Genomic DNA, 16,713 nt, shown 5'->3' with positions numbered 1-16,713 from the left:
TCTGTCAGGTGATTAAATCGATTTTCCTGATATTAACTTGTGCAACTCAAGATTGTGTCCTTCATGCCCGTGCATGAGTGTGTCCAGTGGCACAGAATGGCATCAGCCCAGAACAGCTCAGGCTTTATGCCACAAAAAACTGGCATATATGCTGGGGGTGGAAAGTCTGCAATGGTGAAAGTCAGCCACAAACTTCCTTTTGCCACGTGATTCAGAGGCATTCTGGGCAGCCCAAAAAAGTGGCAGCACTGGCTGGGGACGGTGTCTTGTCAGTGTGGCCAAAGAAATGTGCTGATTCAGTACATCTCTGCTACAACCTTCACAAGCTGGACCTCCAGACAGAGTTAGTACTAGCTACCCTCCCACAGGGGGACTCCTCCACCAGGCACAGTTACTTTCACTGACACATAGAGGTTAGAATTGCCTTCCTGTGCCAGCTTTGGAGAATAAGGCCTAGCATCTGTCAGAGCATAAGAAATGGCAGCATCAGAGCCATCAGCATGAGCATGAGACTGTTCAGGGGAAATTCCCATGTGAGACTCTGAAATCAGATTCTGTGTACTCTCCTCTCTCTAGCCCAGCACACTATGCCAGGAGGATCAGTCAGTAGCCATGACCTCGCTAAGCAGCCACTGTCACCTGGGATGCAGTGAGTTGCTACATTCAGTCACTCATCAAGGTGGCTACTAACAGACAGGCTACAATTCCTCTCCTCCCTCTGCTTATCACATGCTGCCCCCATTCTAACAACCCCATAGTACTACATGAAAACAGAGAGAACATGGAAAGAGAAATGACCATTTATTTCAAAAACAGCAAGATGTGGTTTGCAGTTATTTATTTTATTAAAATGGTTACAATATGTTGAAACAAAAAAGAGCAATACTAATAATGTTTGTTTTTCCTACATCATAAATAATTATTGAGTCTCCATTAGCTGTTGGCTCAGCATTGATCATGATCCTTGTTATTTAAAAAAAAAAAACACACACACACATACAACCTATTAGCATTTATGTTTTTAGAAAACATTTAAGCAGCAACAGAAAAAAATAAATTAAAGAAAATTGTAACAAGAAATGATGCAAGTATTTGTTAATTGTAAAACCTACTTGATATGTTTTTTGCAGGCTATTCTTTGTGCTTTGATCGTTTAAAAAAAGACAGACATGTTTCTAAAATGGCTTGTCTTCTCCAGTTTATCCTGGAGAAGTCACTGAAAGTACTTTTCATTTTTAACAATATGACAAATATTGTTGTCATTTACTCAAATAAAACACTGAGAATATATCTAACAGAATAGTTTGACAAGACAATCAATTTATTGTCACAAAATATTTAATACCAGAATAACTTATAATAGTATGAACAAGAGTGAAGTATTTACTTTCTGTTCTTAGTTACAAACTCACATTATTATGACAAAAATCCAAAAATTCAGGTATCAAAAATTATTGTCATGGAATTCTAAACACATAATGATGCAAGTTAATAAGAGGTATACTTCAACTGTTCATACAGTCATGACATATGTTTCCTGCTTGGCACTTTATGTCAATGCAAATCAGCAATTTAGAAAACAAAGTAAAAATATATATGTACAAAATATTTCCATATCAATCATTTCCACTGTACCCTAAATAAACCCAACATAATAGTATGTTACATCAGGAAGTGTCCTAGAAGTCACAAAAAGGATATTTGCTATATATCTTGACTATTTTAGTGCAACTGGAACAGACTATGCTTGTAGGGGAGTTTCATTATTGGCCCAATCCTGCTTCCGCTGAAGTATACGGGAGTTTTGCTGTCAACATCAACATTGCAGGATCAAAGAGCTAGCAATAACCACTGATAGGTTACCCACAGGAAAAAATATCCAAACCCTAGGAACAATCAGCTCTTTTCCAGTTTTCTGTAACTGATTCAGTACAAATTATATTTGGCTTCACCACTGTTTATTCAAGCACTGGTTAGGATATTGTTGTATGATTCAAGAAAACCTAGCACACCAAACACAAATTTCTGCTTTTACATTGATTATATCACTCAATAGCAGTCAAGTTTAGAGACTTAAAATGTTATTTTTAATGCATGATTTAGCATTGACTTTAAACCCTCCTAAGATACATGCTGATATTTTTCAATGTTTCGTGTCCCAGATGTTTTTAATTTGGGGTTTAACTTGGAGTATATATAGTTTTGATTATGTCTTTTTTTCCATTGAAATGTGAATTGTCAATCAACTGTCCTTATTTGATACAGTATGTACAAAATAAAAGCATTTGGACATATTAAAGTAATAAGAGTTTCCATTGTGGAAAGTTATTGAGCTCCAGTACAAATAACAAACTGTACTATAGATTTAGTTTGGTACCAGAAGAGATTGGTTTTGTTTATGTATATAATTACTTCAATAAGTCAATAGCAAAGCTTTAGAAGGATGAAACCCAAATTGACTGAACAGACGGCCTTGTTGCAACCTTCACTATAAATCTCTAATTATCACAATGTCTGTGTGTACGTGTGCATTCAGATTAATTTGAATGACTGAAATATTCCTAAACCTGTATGTTTTCTACAGTATTGCACTTTTCAAAGAAGTTATTTTGGTATTTTAACACACTGCAGATACAGGTAAGAAACATGCACAACAACCTCATGGTCACTTTGACAAAACACACTGTACAATTTTTAATAATACTGTGGATTTTTTAAAAAAAGATTTAACATTTTCATTAAGATTCACCAGTCATCAATTTGTATAAGTCAAATACACAACAAGTCTCTCAAGGGCTTCCAGCATAATATGTTCAGCCCATGACTGCTAGGCTCACTTGAAATAATATACAAAGATTAAGGTTAATGGCATTGTCATCTTGAGGCATAACTGTGTTGTACTATGCCCACGTTATAGCTTATTTTTTGAAAGCAAGGCACTTATTGTTATAGCAATGCAGACATTTTATGCGCACATTGATTAACATAAAATAAGTTAATATTTTGATAAAAATGGACTTTATTTTATAATTTACATGCCTTTTATAGAAGCAATTGAACATTTTATTTAATACAATGAAAAAGTCTGGGTCTGAGAGTGTATTTTAATTTTTTAACTGACCATAGTGTAAAAAGGATCTATTTTCAATATTTGCTTCATACCTGTAGATAGGATTTTAGTGAAAACCAATGCTGTGAGGAATGTCCATTTGACCAAAAAATGTAACAATTTCTCAAAACTGCTGAACTAATGGCACTTTAACAGTCTTTATTTCTGATATATGTGATGACTTTTGAATGATGCAGCTGGTAGTTCCCTGCAGTTTATCTTTTCCTTGGGCAAGGTTTGTTAGGGCCATCGCTGCATTGATCTCCTTCCAGTATGTTTCATCTTTGCTTGTTCCTTTTCTGTTAGCTGCGCTAGATTCAAGCAACAACAAACATTTACATGTACAGATTACATTTCTACCATGACATGTGACCAGGGTACAAATTGCACAGAAAAATTCAAATGGCAAAGACAGCCCCTCACTCACCTTTCACACTTGTTGGGTCCGTTTTCCAAAGTTTCTGAAAGCAGAGAGAAAATCCTATTATTGTCCATTTTGTGCACAGGATTTCCCAAAACATACCCCAGACCCAGCATTAACTTGGCTCAGGTGGAAATAAGACTACTTTTGAAATGGAGATTAGTCTTTGATGAAAGTAGTTGTATAGATATCTAACGAAAGAGCCTGAAATACTGTGGACCAGATTCACTCAAGGGTCTTAGCCAGGAGGAACTAGCATAGACCCTGAGCAAGGCACCAGATGACAAAAAGTCCACCTTGAGAGGCTGTGGCCAGGTAAAGACACAGGGGTATCATAACTAGCAAGTCCCCCAAAGTAGGTAACTTTAATGGGGAGGGATCTGCTCTCGAGGGATGAATTCCTCCTGGAGCACAGTGTACCAGGCTTGGGCGGTAGATGTAATTCTCCCAGCTTCAACAAAGGTGACTCTGGCCCTGGAAACTTACTTATAGGTTCTGGTGGGATGGAGCTAGATGTTAAAAAAAATAATCCGGAGGACATCAGGAATGATAAGAAACATGAAAAAGCAGAATCACAGTCCTGTACGAATCTAAGGGTAAATTTTCTACAAAACAAAATTTCCACTGACAAGACAGTATGTGGTTTTAAATGTGACCCTGACCCAGTCTGCAACTAAACCACAAACAGGGATTTAAGAAGGATACATATTTACATAACTAACAAACACACATGATCAGTAGCATTTAGTGATTTTGTTGCATCACAGGCATTTTCTCCTTCGCCCCATCCAGAGGATTCTTTTCAGAAAAATTCTGAGAGGGGAGGGGAAAGTTGCATCAGCATATTGAACATTATATGTGATTATGCTATATCCTGCAAAATTTCCAGGGTGCAACAAGTGGCACATATAGACCTATGAAACATCTGCCAGGCAAACCAAGCTTTGGGGGGCAACTTGCCCCTTAGCAAATGACACCCTTGCCCACTCAAGAATGATAATTGTTCATTCAAGGAAGTTCTCCACAGTAACAAACAGAGGTGGATTTCCAATTAGGCACAGTAGGCACATGCCTAACAGTGCTGGTGTTCCCTGTCTGTATGTCTGGATTCCACAGAAGACATAATGTGACCCTGACCCAGTCTGCAACTAAACCACAAACAGGGATTTATATATTTGGGAATCAGGCTGATCACTGGTTGCCAGCCACCATGATAATTCCAAGGATGATCTTTTCTTTAAATAGAGCTTCCATCTGAAGGGATCCCAAAACACTTTACAAACTTTACTAGGTAATTGTGCAAACTATATATAAAGGATCACTTCATCCGCCAGTGGAATGCAACCACTTCTGTCATGAAACCTGGCATATGTTTATCAGCATAACACAGCACATAGCAATATTCCATAACAGTTCAGGGTGGGAAGTGAAGAATACGATATCTAGCTGACATTGCAGGAGAAAAGTAAGCTGTCAGGAAATAATTAAATGAGTTAGAATTTGGCTAGTGTGCCAAACTTAACAAATACCCTCTCCTCTTCCAAAGTGCTATGAGTTTCATAAATCTTCCCAAGTGGTCAGGGACCTGAGTTTTCTATGTCTTTTCAAGATGAAATGTCCAAAAGCACAGTGCCCCCTAGCAGTATTTTAGGGTATTGCTTCAGTACTGGACTCAGCAGGGAAAATGTGTGATCTGTACAGAGGGAGGGAGTCACAGAGAGAAGAAGAAACATTTGATTTGGTGGGATGTATTGAATCATCCCAGTATAACAAAGGCAACCTTCTTAACCCTTTTCAGAGTGGTAGCCGTGTTAGTCTGTATCGGCAAAAACAACGAGGAGTCCTTGTGGCACCTTAGAGACTAACAAATTTATTTGGGCATAAGCTTTCGTGGGCTAGAACCCACTTCATCAGATGCATGAAGTGAAAAATACAGGAGCAGGTATAAATACATGAAAGGATGAGGATGCTTTACCAAGTGGGAGGTCAGTCTAATGAGATAAATCAATTAACAGCAGGATACCAAGGGAGAAAAAATAACTTTTGAAGTGGTAAGAGAGTGGCCCATTACAGACAGTTGACAAAAAGGTGTGAGTAACAGTAAGGGGGAATTAGTATTGGGGAAATTAAGTTTAGGTTCTGTAATGACCCAACCACTCCCAGTCTTTATTCAGGCCTAATCTGATGGTGTCCAGTTTGCAAATTAATTCCAGTTCTGCAGCTTCATGTTGGAGTCTGTTTTTGATTTTATTTTTTTTTGAAGAATTGCCACTTTTAGGTCTGTTATTGAGTGACCAGAGAGATTAAAGTGTTCTCCTACTGGTGTTTGAATGTTATGATTCCTGATGTCAGCTTTGTGTCCATTTATTCTTTTGCGTAGAGACTGTCTGGTTTGGCCAATGTGCATGGCAGAGGGGCATTGCTGGCACATGATGGCATATATCACACTGGTAGATGTGCAGGTGACCGAGCCCTGGATTATGTGGCTGATGCGGTTAGATCCTATGATGGTGTCCCTTGAATAGATATGTGGACAGTAATTCTTTTCTTCTTATTCATTTATTTTCTTTCATTTTAAGAGAATAGGATGGGGGTGAATATGCCCCGCCTTGTAATAAAGAAACCTATGTGGGTAGGTGTACAAATAGAAATGGGAAAAAATAATGAATGTCACTGTCATAAGAACACACACTCACTCAAGCATCTGTGAGACTTTTACTTTAGGAAAACATTCTTGTGAACAAAAAAATTGCTTGTACAAACATTTGAGGAACGTGGCCATGAATAGTGATCAGTATTCCAATTCCACTGTTGATTTCAATGAGTATTTGCAAATCTTTTTTAGGAGTGTTCATCTAGATATAAATGAAAGTGAATTGCCCAAGGTCATACCAAAACAGTACCACAGCCAAAAAATATAATCTAAAGGCTTGTCTACATGAGAAGTTTAAATTGCACTAATTTTAGCTAGAATACACTCAAATAACCTGAGTATATACAATGCAATTCTAGTCCTCACTCACCGACACTTACCATTATATGATGCTATTGTTTTAAATAAAAATAACTTTTTAACTCAGTCAGGGTTTGTTTTCAAAAATAAATAGATTTATTTAAAATATTTGCCTCTAAAATTGGACTCTAATAGAAATATCATTGATTATTTTGCAAAGTTCTTGCTAAAAATTGATAAAAGAGAAAGATTGTATAACGAACTCCGAAAGCCTTTAATTTCTAGTGTTGTGGCCCTTTTTACTGCCAAAATTCCTTTGCTTCTACTCCAAGTTTCTACTGCACTTCTTGTCTTGCACTTCTATAGTAGCCAAGAATCTCAAAGCACTTTACAAAAAGTATTAATTAAGCCTCACAACAATCCATTGAGGTTGGTAAACACTGTCTCCATTTTATAGATGGGAACAATGCAGCACCAAAAGGCTAATGAGCCCATTCAGCCAGGTGATGAGTGCATTTACCTCCCTCTGATGTCAAGGGGAATTGAGGGTCTCTAGGACTGCTCAGCACCTTGGAAGATCAAGTCTTTAAAATGACTGGACCAAATTCACAAAGCAAAGTTACATTTTGTTTGTTGTTCACCTCGTAATTTGTCCCACTCTGTCTCTCTGAGTATTGGACATGTCTTTTGACATTCTATGTATCTGAATACCAACTAATCAGAATATTTTAACTGCAAAGACAACACATGGGTGAAAACAACTTCTGAATGTAAAAAAATACCCACAGAACGCTGTATTTCTGAACAACAAAGGAGATGGTGATCTTGAATGCTGAAAGCCAGAATATATAATGTATTCCTGAAACTGGTGCCTTTTCCAAAGAGACAGATCCTTTTCAGTCGCAATGGTAAAAATGGCATGACACTGGCACGGAATACTATCCTTGACAATGGTATTTCAAGGAATGAATTAATAATGCCAAACATACGAAATCCCATTGACCATACTGAGGTGAGCACTTGGTCACCAGCAATGTACAGACTGAGCATTTTAATCTTGACCCATAACTACTATAAAATAGATTTGAACTGCAGATCCCAAATATGACCAGTACTTTATTCAGAATAGCAGGGATACCCCAGATTTACCCTATTTAGTAGCCATAAGCATAGGAGCTATCTTAATTTGCATAAAGTAGATCTGATTGCAGACATCTTTCTCTTTACTATAGAGGCATGACTCTCCTTTTGGTTTGATCAGGATGGAGCAATACATACTGGGATCTTAAGCCTCAATGAGCCAAGCTTATTTACTAAAAAATAATACAACTACAGGCTGCATTGTAAAGGTCTCTGGTCCACATTTGGCTTTGGTATAATATTTTGGTTACCGACCCTGTGTAGCTTGATGAAAGAACAAGCCAATATCATGTCATGCACTATGTACAGTATTACCAAATTATAGGACCTCCATAGCACTTTACATATGAAAAGCACTGTATAAACAACTATGTCTTGAAGAAGAACTCCAAAGTTTGTCTCTCTCACCAACAGAAGTTGGTCCCATAAAAGACATTACCTTACCTATCAGGTCTCTCTAATATCCTGGGACCAACACGGCTATAACAACACTGCATATGTAAAGATAAATGTATAGTAATACATACTACATGACAGGCACCTGCAGTCATTATCAACTGCATAACACTTTCTATTGAATTCCAAATATCACATTTTCTAAATGTCCTCCCATTTCAACTGCATACAATATTCTTCTTCTGTGTGCTACTGAAAAGGTACTGGGTTAAGTCTCAAAGAGTGATACACTTCAGTGATGGGAGGAGTGATTTCTGTGTACACTTTGAAAAATACTTCAGGGTCCTTGGGGTGAAAGACAATTAAACAGCAACAGTCAGAAATGCCTTTTTATTCTGTGTTTGTATTGTGTCTAGTACAGGGTACGCTGACCTACAACTGGGGTCTCTAAGAGCTACCACAACATAAATAATAAATAATTATGAATGTTGTTGTTGTTGTACCTTCCTTTCTGCTGTTCCTGTCTGCTCCCAACTGCATAAGCACTCAAGAGGGTTAGATTCTGATTGGCCAGGAATGCTTCATTGTGTTCCCACCATGTACCCAAAGACACTAGCTAGGCTGAATATTTGTTCCCTGTTGTTTATAGCAGGAAGTACCAATAAATCTCCTACCAATGGGATCCTATATACCTTTCCATTAATAGAAGTGTTCAGTATAGAGTAAGCATTAAAACTCATAGCATTCAGTGCCAAGATTATAGTTACTGGACAATAATAGCTCTGTAATGCAGTATGGTGTTTTTCAGGAGTCACATAATTATCATTATTAATATATCACACATATAGTCTATTCTGTTTTTTATATTAAAAGTTCTGTAAAAGTATTAACTCATTAATAATCCTGACAACACTCTCGTGAGGTAACTGTTATTAACTTCATTTGAACAGATGGGGAAAATGAGACACAACGTACTGAAAGTGACACTATTCACTTGAAACCTCGTCAACTGCAAAAGAAAAGTTAAAAGTCATTTATTTTGGTTACTGTGCCTGTCCTGAGCCCTCCTAACAGTTTTAGTACTTTCATCAGCACAGTTGCCTATTTTAAAAATATTTTTTCTCTCCCTTGCTACAGTGTGAAAGACCTACACAAACTGAATAACTCACTACACAAGAGATACAGGGAAACTGGCTAGACAGAACAGGCTGTCAGGTGCACTAAGTCAAACTGAGGAAAGAGCAAGGTTTTTTTTCTCCAGTGTCTTTCCATTACATTTATCTTAGCTTTTACTTGTAACAATAACAGGCAAAACTTTTACAAACAGAAATGTGGTTTTTTAAGTTGACAGTGTCCCTTTACATGACTTGTCCAATGCCCCAGAAGGAATTGGTGTAAAAGCCAGGACAGGCATACAGGAGCAGTCCGTGCAACTAGGACAGACCCCAGCAAACTAAGGTCTCATTATTTTGACATGCTTGCAGCAGTTTCAGTTATTTTAGAAACACTCATAGGCCTGTCTAGTTATTTCAGTCTAGCCCCAGTATGGAAAGAGGCTGGAATTTAAGAACAATGCTTTCAATAATATAAATTACAGCTACAGCTTAGTCTTCATTTTGATCTGACAATATTATTCTTACAGCACGCACTTGTGAAATTATGAACAGCTTCACCAAAGTTCCCTCTAGTGAGCAACTAAAGAAAAAACTATCAATTATGCTGCGTCCTGCTTAAGAGACGCACATCCACCTTCCATCCTATTTTATGTGCCTTTGTGTGCCAAACCCTGCTTTTTTGTTATCATTTAGAATATGCAGAGCAAATAGAGCTTGCAATTCAAAGGGGAAGGGGCGTGTATTAGAGGATGGAAGAGAGAAAAAGAGAAGGTTACAGATTATTATATAGTGAAAACAAACCAACATGGAAATTGAGACACAGGAAGTCAATCTCATGTGACTGAAACATATTTAGAATGTATAGATTCCTTATGAATTATACATTCTCTATTCCAGAAATAAAGACATCTCTGATCAAAAGGGTCTCTTTGGCCCTAAATCGTGAATACTGTAAAATATTTGCTGGGTTGACAAAAGGCCATGTATAACAATCTTCATTTTAAAATTGGCAGCAGCACTCAACTGTTTCTCTTTCCTCCTCTTGTGCACTGTCTTTTGTTGGTTTGGGAGACCCTGGTTTCACGTGTGTTGACCAGCATTTTCAAAACAAGCAAAAGAAAGAAACAGAAGGAGGAAGAGGGATGAGGAATAATAGGAGTCAGCTGAATGAAAAATAAAGTTGACATGTGTATGTAAATTAGTGGTGATGTGATATAATTCTCTGGGTTACAGACATACCTTGATTGTATAATGCTTTTCAAACCACAGTTTAATGGTACATGACTTAAACAGCAGTGTGAGAAAGCAGAGGGGAAAGCTGGGTTCAGTGGAGTTAATATTATTATATTAATTTACATTGATATAGCTCCTTTCCTCCCAGTGGATCCCAAAGTAAACCATAAACCATTCAACATCACTAAAATTGAGCCACCTTTGGAGCACGAAGGTAGCAAGCAATCAGCGTAGAGCATGCTACGCCACAGAATGGAGAGACAATTGTAATCATGAACACTAGGCCATTCTCCTACTCTTACAAAGAGTGTCATTTAATATCCATGCAGAGCAGGTAGTACCTTCTGAAAGACCCAAACTCAGTAAACAGCAGTTCATCTGGCATGAATGGAGGAAATGTGAGTTGACCCGTCTCTGTACTCAATCAATGGAGACTAGGTGTTACTGTTCTGATCCTTCAGAACAATATACTTTTTTCTGGAGGACTAATTCTGTTCAGCTAATGGGCCATTTTATCAAACTGCTTTGTAGAGCATTTATGATCATCTTCTGACCCCAGAAACTGGTGCAAAGGCTTCAAAAAGCCTTTTCCCTTTGTGCTCCCCTGCTCCATGTCTCGCTGTTCTACAGAAGCCCCATGACAGATAAATTACAGAGGGAGGAGGGTAGAATGGAAATCTCACTCTGAATCTGACTGCTTGTATATAGTTTGTTTTTGTTTTTTGCAGTGAAGAAAGTCCCCCCTCCCCATCTCCCCATCATTAGCATCTGCAAATTTGTAATCAGCAGAACTACAAGGAACAAGGAGTAATGGTCTCAGGTTGCAGTGGGGGAGGTTTAGGTTGGATATTAGGAAAAACTTTTTCACTAGGAGGGTGGTGAAGCACTGGAATGGGTTACCTAGGGATGTGGTGGAATCTCCTTCCTTAGAGGTTTTTAAGGTCAGGCTTGACAAAGCCTTGGCTGGGATGATTAGTTGGGAATTGGTCTTGCTTTGAGCAGGGGATTGGACTAGATGACCTCCTGAGGTCCCTTCTAACCCTGATATTCTATGATTCTATGACTGCTCAAGGCAGTTTACAGCCTAGAGAATCTGGCCTGTCTCCACCTGGAATCAGAATTAAATGTTTCTCCCATGGGGAATTTTCTATCTGCTTTGTGGACAGGGTTGATCAGATTTTGAACAGACCGGCTGCCACTGACAGAATTATTTATGTTAGGTCAGGGGAGAAGCGCTGGTTGATTTACAGCCAATTTGCACTGCCAGAGGAATATCAGGCTATGACCTGTGAACTGGACCCACGTCCATCATACTGGTATAATCTCCTAAGCATATACTGGGTTCACACTTGGCAGAAATTTGTCAATGCCTTATTTTGTGGAGCTGGAGGAGGAAAGATGCCAGAAACTCTCAAATGAATGATCTCTAGCCCCATGCTCAGGAGACCAATTCCTTAAATTGATGTTTTCACTGATGATTACCCTCTCTGTATGCTAGAGAGTTATTGAGAAGGCTGTGATGAAGTAGCTCCAGCAACACCTTGCCTCAACCCCCTTTCAATCTGATTTTAGATCTGGCTACAATATAGAGACTGAACTGGTCTTCCTGGCTAATAATCTCTTTCTGTCACCAGATAAAGATGCAGATATCTGTACTGTCCTTCTTAAATCTGTCAGCTGCTCTCAGATTTATCTTTGGACACGGGCAGGTGGAAGAGAGTTGTGTTTGAATGGCCCCATTACCGCTTTATGGAGAGATTCCAGAGAGTGGTATTGGGACATTTAAACATAGATTTGTATTTATTTATAGAGATTTTTTTGCTGTGAGGAGTTGCTCATCTGCTCTGATGGTTCTCTCATGTAGGGTACCACAGTATCGAAATCTAGCAGTCCCCTTTCTTGATTCAAATGTATATGAGGCCACTGGAAGAGAGTGAGATAGTGTGGGCTGCAGTGCCACCAATATGGTGATGACAGTGGGTATGGAGATTATTGGATATAGGCCTTACTAATTATTCATATATTTGCCAGCTCAAGACTGAATAACTGCAATGTTCTGTGCATGGGAGTACCTTTGTAGACCACTTAAACTTCAGCTAGTGCAGAAACATTTTTTCACATGGATCATATTATACCTATTCTCCACAGACTGCATAAGCTACCAGTTTGTTTCAGGGTGCAAACCCAGGTGTTGGTATTGATCGATTCTATAAAGCCCTATATGGTTCGAGTCTTGCCTGTTTCAGAAATCACCTCCTTTTGTGCACCCAATTGACAGCTGGAAATAGTGCTGCTCTAGATTATCATCCCTAGATTTGAATGGCTGGGACAAGGCATTCTCTGAAACCTTCACCTCTGGAATTCGCTTCCGGCTCTGGAACATCAGACCCAAGTATGTTAACCTTCAGGGACTGGTACAAGGCCTATCTACTCACTCAAGTCTCTGGAGACACAAGAGCACGAAGTTTTCTCTGTCGAGTTTATAACAGAGAATGGGAAGTGTTGATCTTGGTGGGGAGCTGTCAGCAAACTGAGGGTTGTAAGGAGATTTTAAAATGGGGGAGTGGGGAGAGAGTGAGAGTCCATGAGGAGAAAGGGAGTAAGAGGTAAGAAGAGAGGATATTTTCTGGATGTATTTATTTTCTTTATTTTTAATATTAAAATATCCCCTTCCCAGCCAAGATCCTCATAGTACTGCAGACAGACATGTTCAGATTTTCACTCTATTTGAAAACTATAACTAGGAGTTCTTAAAGATTAAAATAAAGCTTTTAAAATAAAAAAGTTAAAGTTAAATGCAGCCAGGGTAAGCTCTATTATATTCCATGGCAAGCCCCAATTGTTTTTCATTAAAAGTGAGGGATAAAGGAGTGGGTTTCAAAGTCATTTTTCAACACTATGTTGACACTACGGCAGTAAAATATGATTTTGTTATGCTAGTTGGCTGTGGGTTTGGGAGCAGACCCTATATACACGGTATAATATTATGATATAAATGCATACACACAGGATGTTTTCAGACTCCTGCCACAGAATTCACAAAAATGTTGCACAGAATTCCAGGGCCCCTGCTCATAACCATTCCCCTGAGCTGTTCAGTTCTCCCACATCCCCAGTCAGCCCTCCCCAACAACAACAAAACATGCTTATACAATGTACAAAAGTCATGTAAGTTGCAAGACACCCTATTATCAGTCCATGCATCAGAATTTCTAACCCAGTGCCAGAACTGATTCCACAGTGTACTTATCCAGCATCACAGAGTGAAACATGCAAGTCAGAAGAGGGAAAGGAGTTAATTGTTTCTCTCTCTTGCATACACCTGATTGAAGAAAAGGTAAAGGAGCACTTGACATGATCTTTCTAAATATAAATCCACAAAAAATGTCCATTTCAAAGGACAATGGATGTCAGTAATAGTTTTTACAGCCAAATGTTCAAAACAGTCACCTAAGTTGTGCCTAGACATATATGCTACCTATGCAATCACATAGGAAAGGCTTAAAATAGGGCTTCAATGGTGCATAAACAGTGCAAGGGCAAATTTCACCCATATACAGAGAACCTTCACATGCACACATTGACCCACTCATCACAGCACTTTTGAACCAGTTTCAAGAGGGGAAAGAGCTTAATGGGGCCCCAACAACTTGTTTCAGATCAGAGAAGGTCAAACAACAGATTTCTCAATTCATTGGGAGTCCCAAAACACAAGAAATAATTGTTTTGAGTTGACCTGAAAGGAAATTTTTTTGAACCAAAAAGTTGGAAAAAATCTGTTTTGCGCTGAACTAAATGGTTCATTTGGTCCAAAACAAAAGGTTTCAGTTTGACAGAAATTCATACATGAAAAGACATTTTGAATTAAAAAAAATCAAAATGCTTCATTGCATACATTTCACAACAAAATGTTTTGATTTTTTCAGAATTTTGTTTTGTTTTGTTTTTAGCAGAGACAATTTGGGAAATTCAAGGAGGTAGTTCGGTGCCTTAGTCCCCCTGGGATCTAACTCAGAGTTGCTTTGTGACGCTGGGCAAGTCACTTAAACCAACATCTCACAGGGGGTCACTGATTGTGTGTTCCTCATTTTCTGAGCACCTGACTTGGGACCCTGGGGTCTGATTTACAGAAGTGCTGAGCACTCACTGCTGCAACTAAAGTCAATGAGAGCTGTGCTTTGAGCATATAAAATGCTATATAATGCTAAGTACTCTGAAAAATCAGGTCCTGGGCATCTCAAACAGGGCACCCAATATTAGGAGATCTCTCTATGCCTCAGATCCCCATCTGTAAAATGGGGATAATACCACACCCATTGCCTCACAGGGGTGTGGTGAAAATAAATTCATTAGTGTTTGTGAAGCACTCAGATACTATAGCAATAGGCACCATAGAAAACCCATGAGGAAACCAATCATTCTGTTTTCAGAGCAGGGTTTGAATAGCATGCAATAAATAAGGCCTAGGGCCACACACGATGAGGAGAAACAAAATATTGAACAGCTCTTCATTAAATGAGCACCATCCATCCTATGCACTAAACGAGGCAGGACTCCTGTGGAAAAAAACGGTATGGTCTAGTCTCTTCCCATCCCAACTTCCAGTCCCAGTTTCCACACACACACATCCCAGCTCCTTGACCCAATCTACTCTTCTCCTCCCCTTGTCTGGCTCTCAGAGAGACAGTCTCTCTGCTCTCAGTTCAGCCGCCTGCACCCCAATCCAACACAGCCCACAGCAGCCTAGAGATGCAATTGCAGGGAAAGTCCTGCTCAGTCCTAGGGTGCACAAAGAATCTTTGGAGTATTTAGCTTCTAAAATCCAGGCAGTCTCTACTTAGAATGTGCAAACCACAATTTTCAAAAGGCTTATAACTTTGCCAAATTTGGATGGATTTTCACAGTGATGGGAAAAGGCACATCCCTGATACAAAGGCTACGCTCATACCAAATTTCAAGTCCTTTCTCCAAAGCATGAGGGCACTAGAACATTTCCAAGAAATATTTTAACATAGGCAAAGCAATGTATTTTCCCTCACCTCATTCTCAGAAATGGCTCAACCATTTTGGCTCAAATTTTCCTAAAGCTTTAAACATGAGGCAGACTCCTAGCACAGGAAATCTCTGGGCAAGTGAAAACAAGGTCTTATGTTGGGAAGTGTCAGGGACCTGTAGGGACCAAGTGTGGCTGCCCTCCGAACCTGAGGGTAAAGGGCCGCTCTCTCAGCCTGAAAGGGCAGGGCCAGGCCAAGCTCACTCCAACACCCGGAAGGGGAGGGGTGGAACAGGAAGTATAAAGGGCGGGGCCCTTAGCTCAGTCAGGGCAGCACCAGGGAGGGAGGCAGACGCAGACTGCTCCTTTCAGACTCTGCTGCCACGCCAGGGGAGGCCCTGGACCAGTGGAAACCTCACCTGGAGGAAGGACTGAGGCTGCCAGGACTGCCCGCTGCCGAGTACCCCGAGGGACTGGAGGAGCCGGAGGGGAAGCTGGAGCTGAGGGGCACCCTACGGACCTTTGCCGGTGCTCCCCTGCCTGAGAGGCGCTACGGACCTTTGCCAGTGCTCCCCTGCCTGAGAGGCGCGCCCCTGACCTTTGCCGGTGCTCCCCTGCCTGAGAGGCGCGCCCCTGACCTTTGCCGGCGCTCCCCTGCCTGAGGGGCGCGCTACGGACCTTTGCCAGCGCTCCCCTGCCTGAGGGGCACGCTACTGACCATTGCCGGCGCTCCCCTGCCTGAGGGGCGCGCTACGGACCTTTGCCGGCGCTCCCCTGCCTGAGGAGCACGCTACGGACCTTTGCCAGCGCTCCCCTGCCTGAGGGGCGCGCTACTGACCATTGCCAGCGCTCCCCTGCCTGAGGGGCATGCTACAGACCTTTGTTGGTGCTCCCCTGCCTGAGGGGCGCGCTATGGACCTTTGCTGGCACTCCCCTGCCTGAGGGGCGCGCTATGGACCTTTGCTGGCACTCCCCTGCCCGAGGGGCGCGTGCCGGACGCTGGCTGGCGCTCTTCCCACCGCTAATTCCCCAGTGGCAGAGGTGTAACCCAGGCCGACCAGTGACATTGTAACTCTCCACCGCACCGACATCAATCACAGGACCCTTACTAACAGGCAGTGCTACCAGCCCCGCCTATAAGTCTCCGGTACATTATATTTTCTGGGTATGTTTTTAACCTAGGAGAGAGCCTAGAATACAATATAACCAGCTAATACAATTTAGAAGATCCTAAGTTGTGTTTTATCTTCTTTGTCTCCTCCGCTCACCACAACTCAGTTTACCTTTATCTTTTCTATTAGACGTTTCTTATCCAAATATTCCCAGACACCTTCCAAATAACAGGTCCTTGGA

General features: G+C 40.4%; 1 protein-coding gene across 3 annotated transcripts in view; it reads right to left on the bottom strand.

The window, feature by feature from the left end:
- Window positions 1–838: 838 nt before the first annotated feature.
- The window catches only part of MKX (mohawk homeobox), a 57,578-nt gene continuing 41,703 nt past the window's right edge, over window positions 839–16,713 (bottom strand). For 2 of the 3 annotated variants that reach the window (XM_034760184.1, XM_034760182.1), the window contains 2 exons: window positions 3,537–3,570; window positions 839–3,420 (listed from right to left, as the gene is read on the bottom strand). In XM_034760184.1, the coding sequence (XP_034616075.1) occupies window positions 3,234–3,420; window positions 3,537–3,570 (221 nt within the window). In that variant the 3' untranslated portion in view covers window positions 839–3,233. The remainder of the gene's footprint in view (window positions 3,421–3,536; window positions 3,571–16,713) is intronic. The other variant, XM_034760183.1, reaches the window with a different exon arrangement.

This window comes from Trachemys scripta, chromosome 2, assembly GCF_013100865.1.
Source record: "Trachemys scripta elegans isolate TJP31775 chromosome 2, CAS_Tse_1.0, whole genome shotgun sequence".
Taxonomy (NCBI): Eukaryota; Metazoa; Chordata; order Testudines; family Emydidae; genus Trachemys; species Trachemys scripta.
Note: the sequence above shows the minus strand (reverse complement) of the source record. Positions and strands in the feature narration are given on the sequence as shown.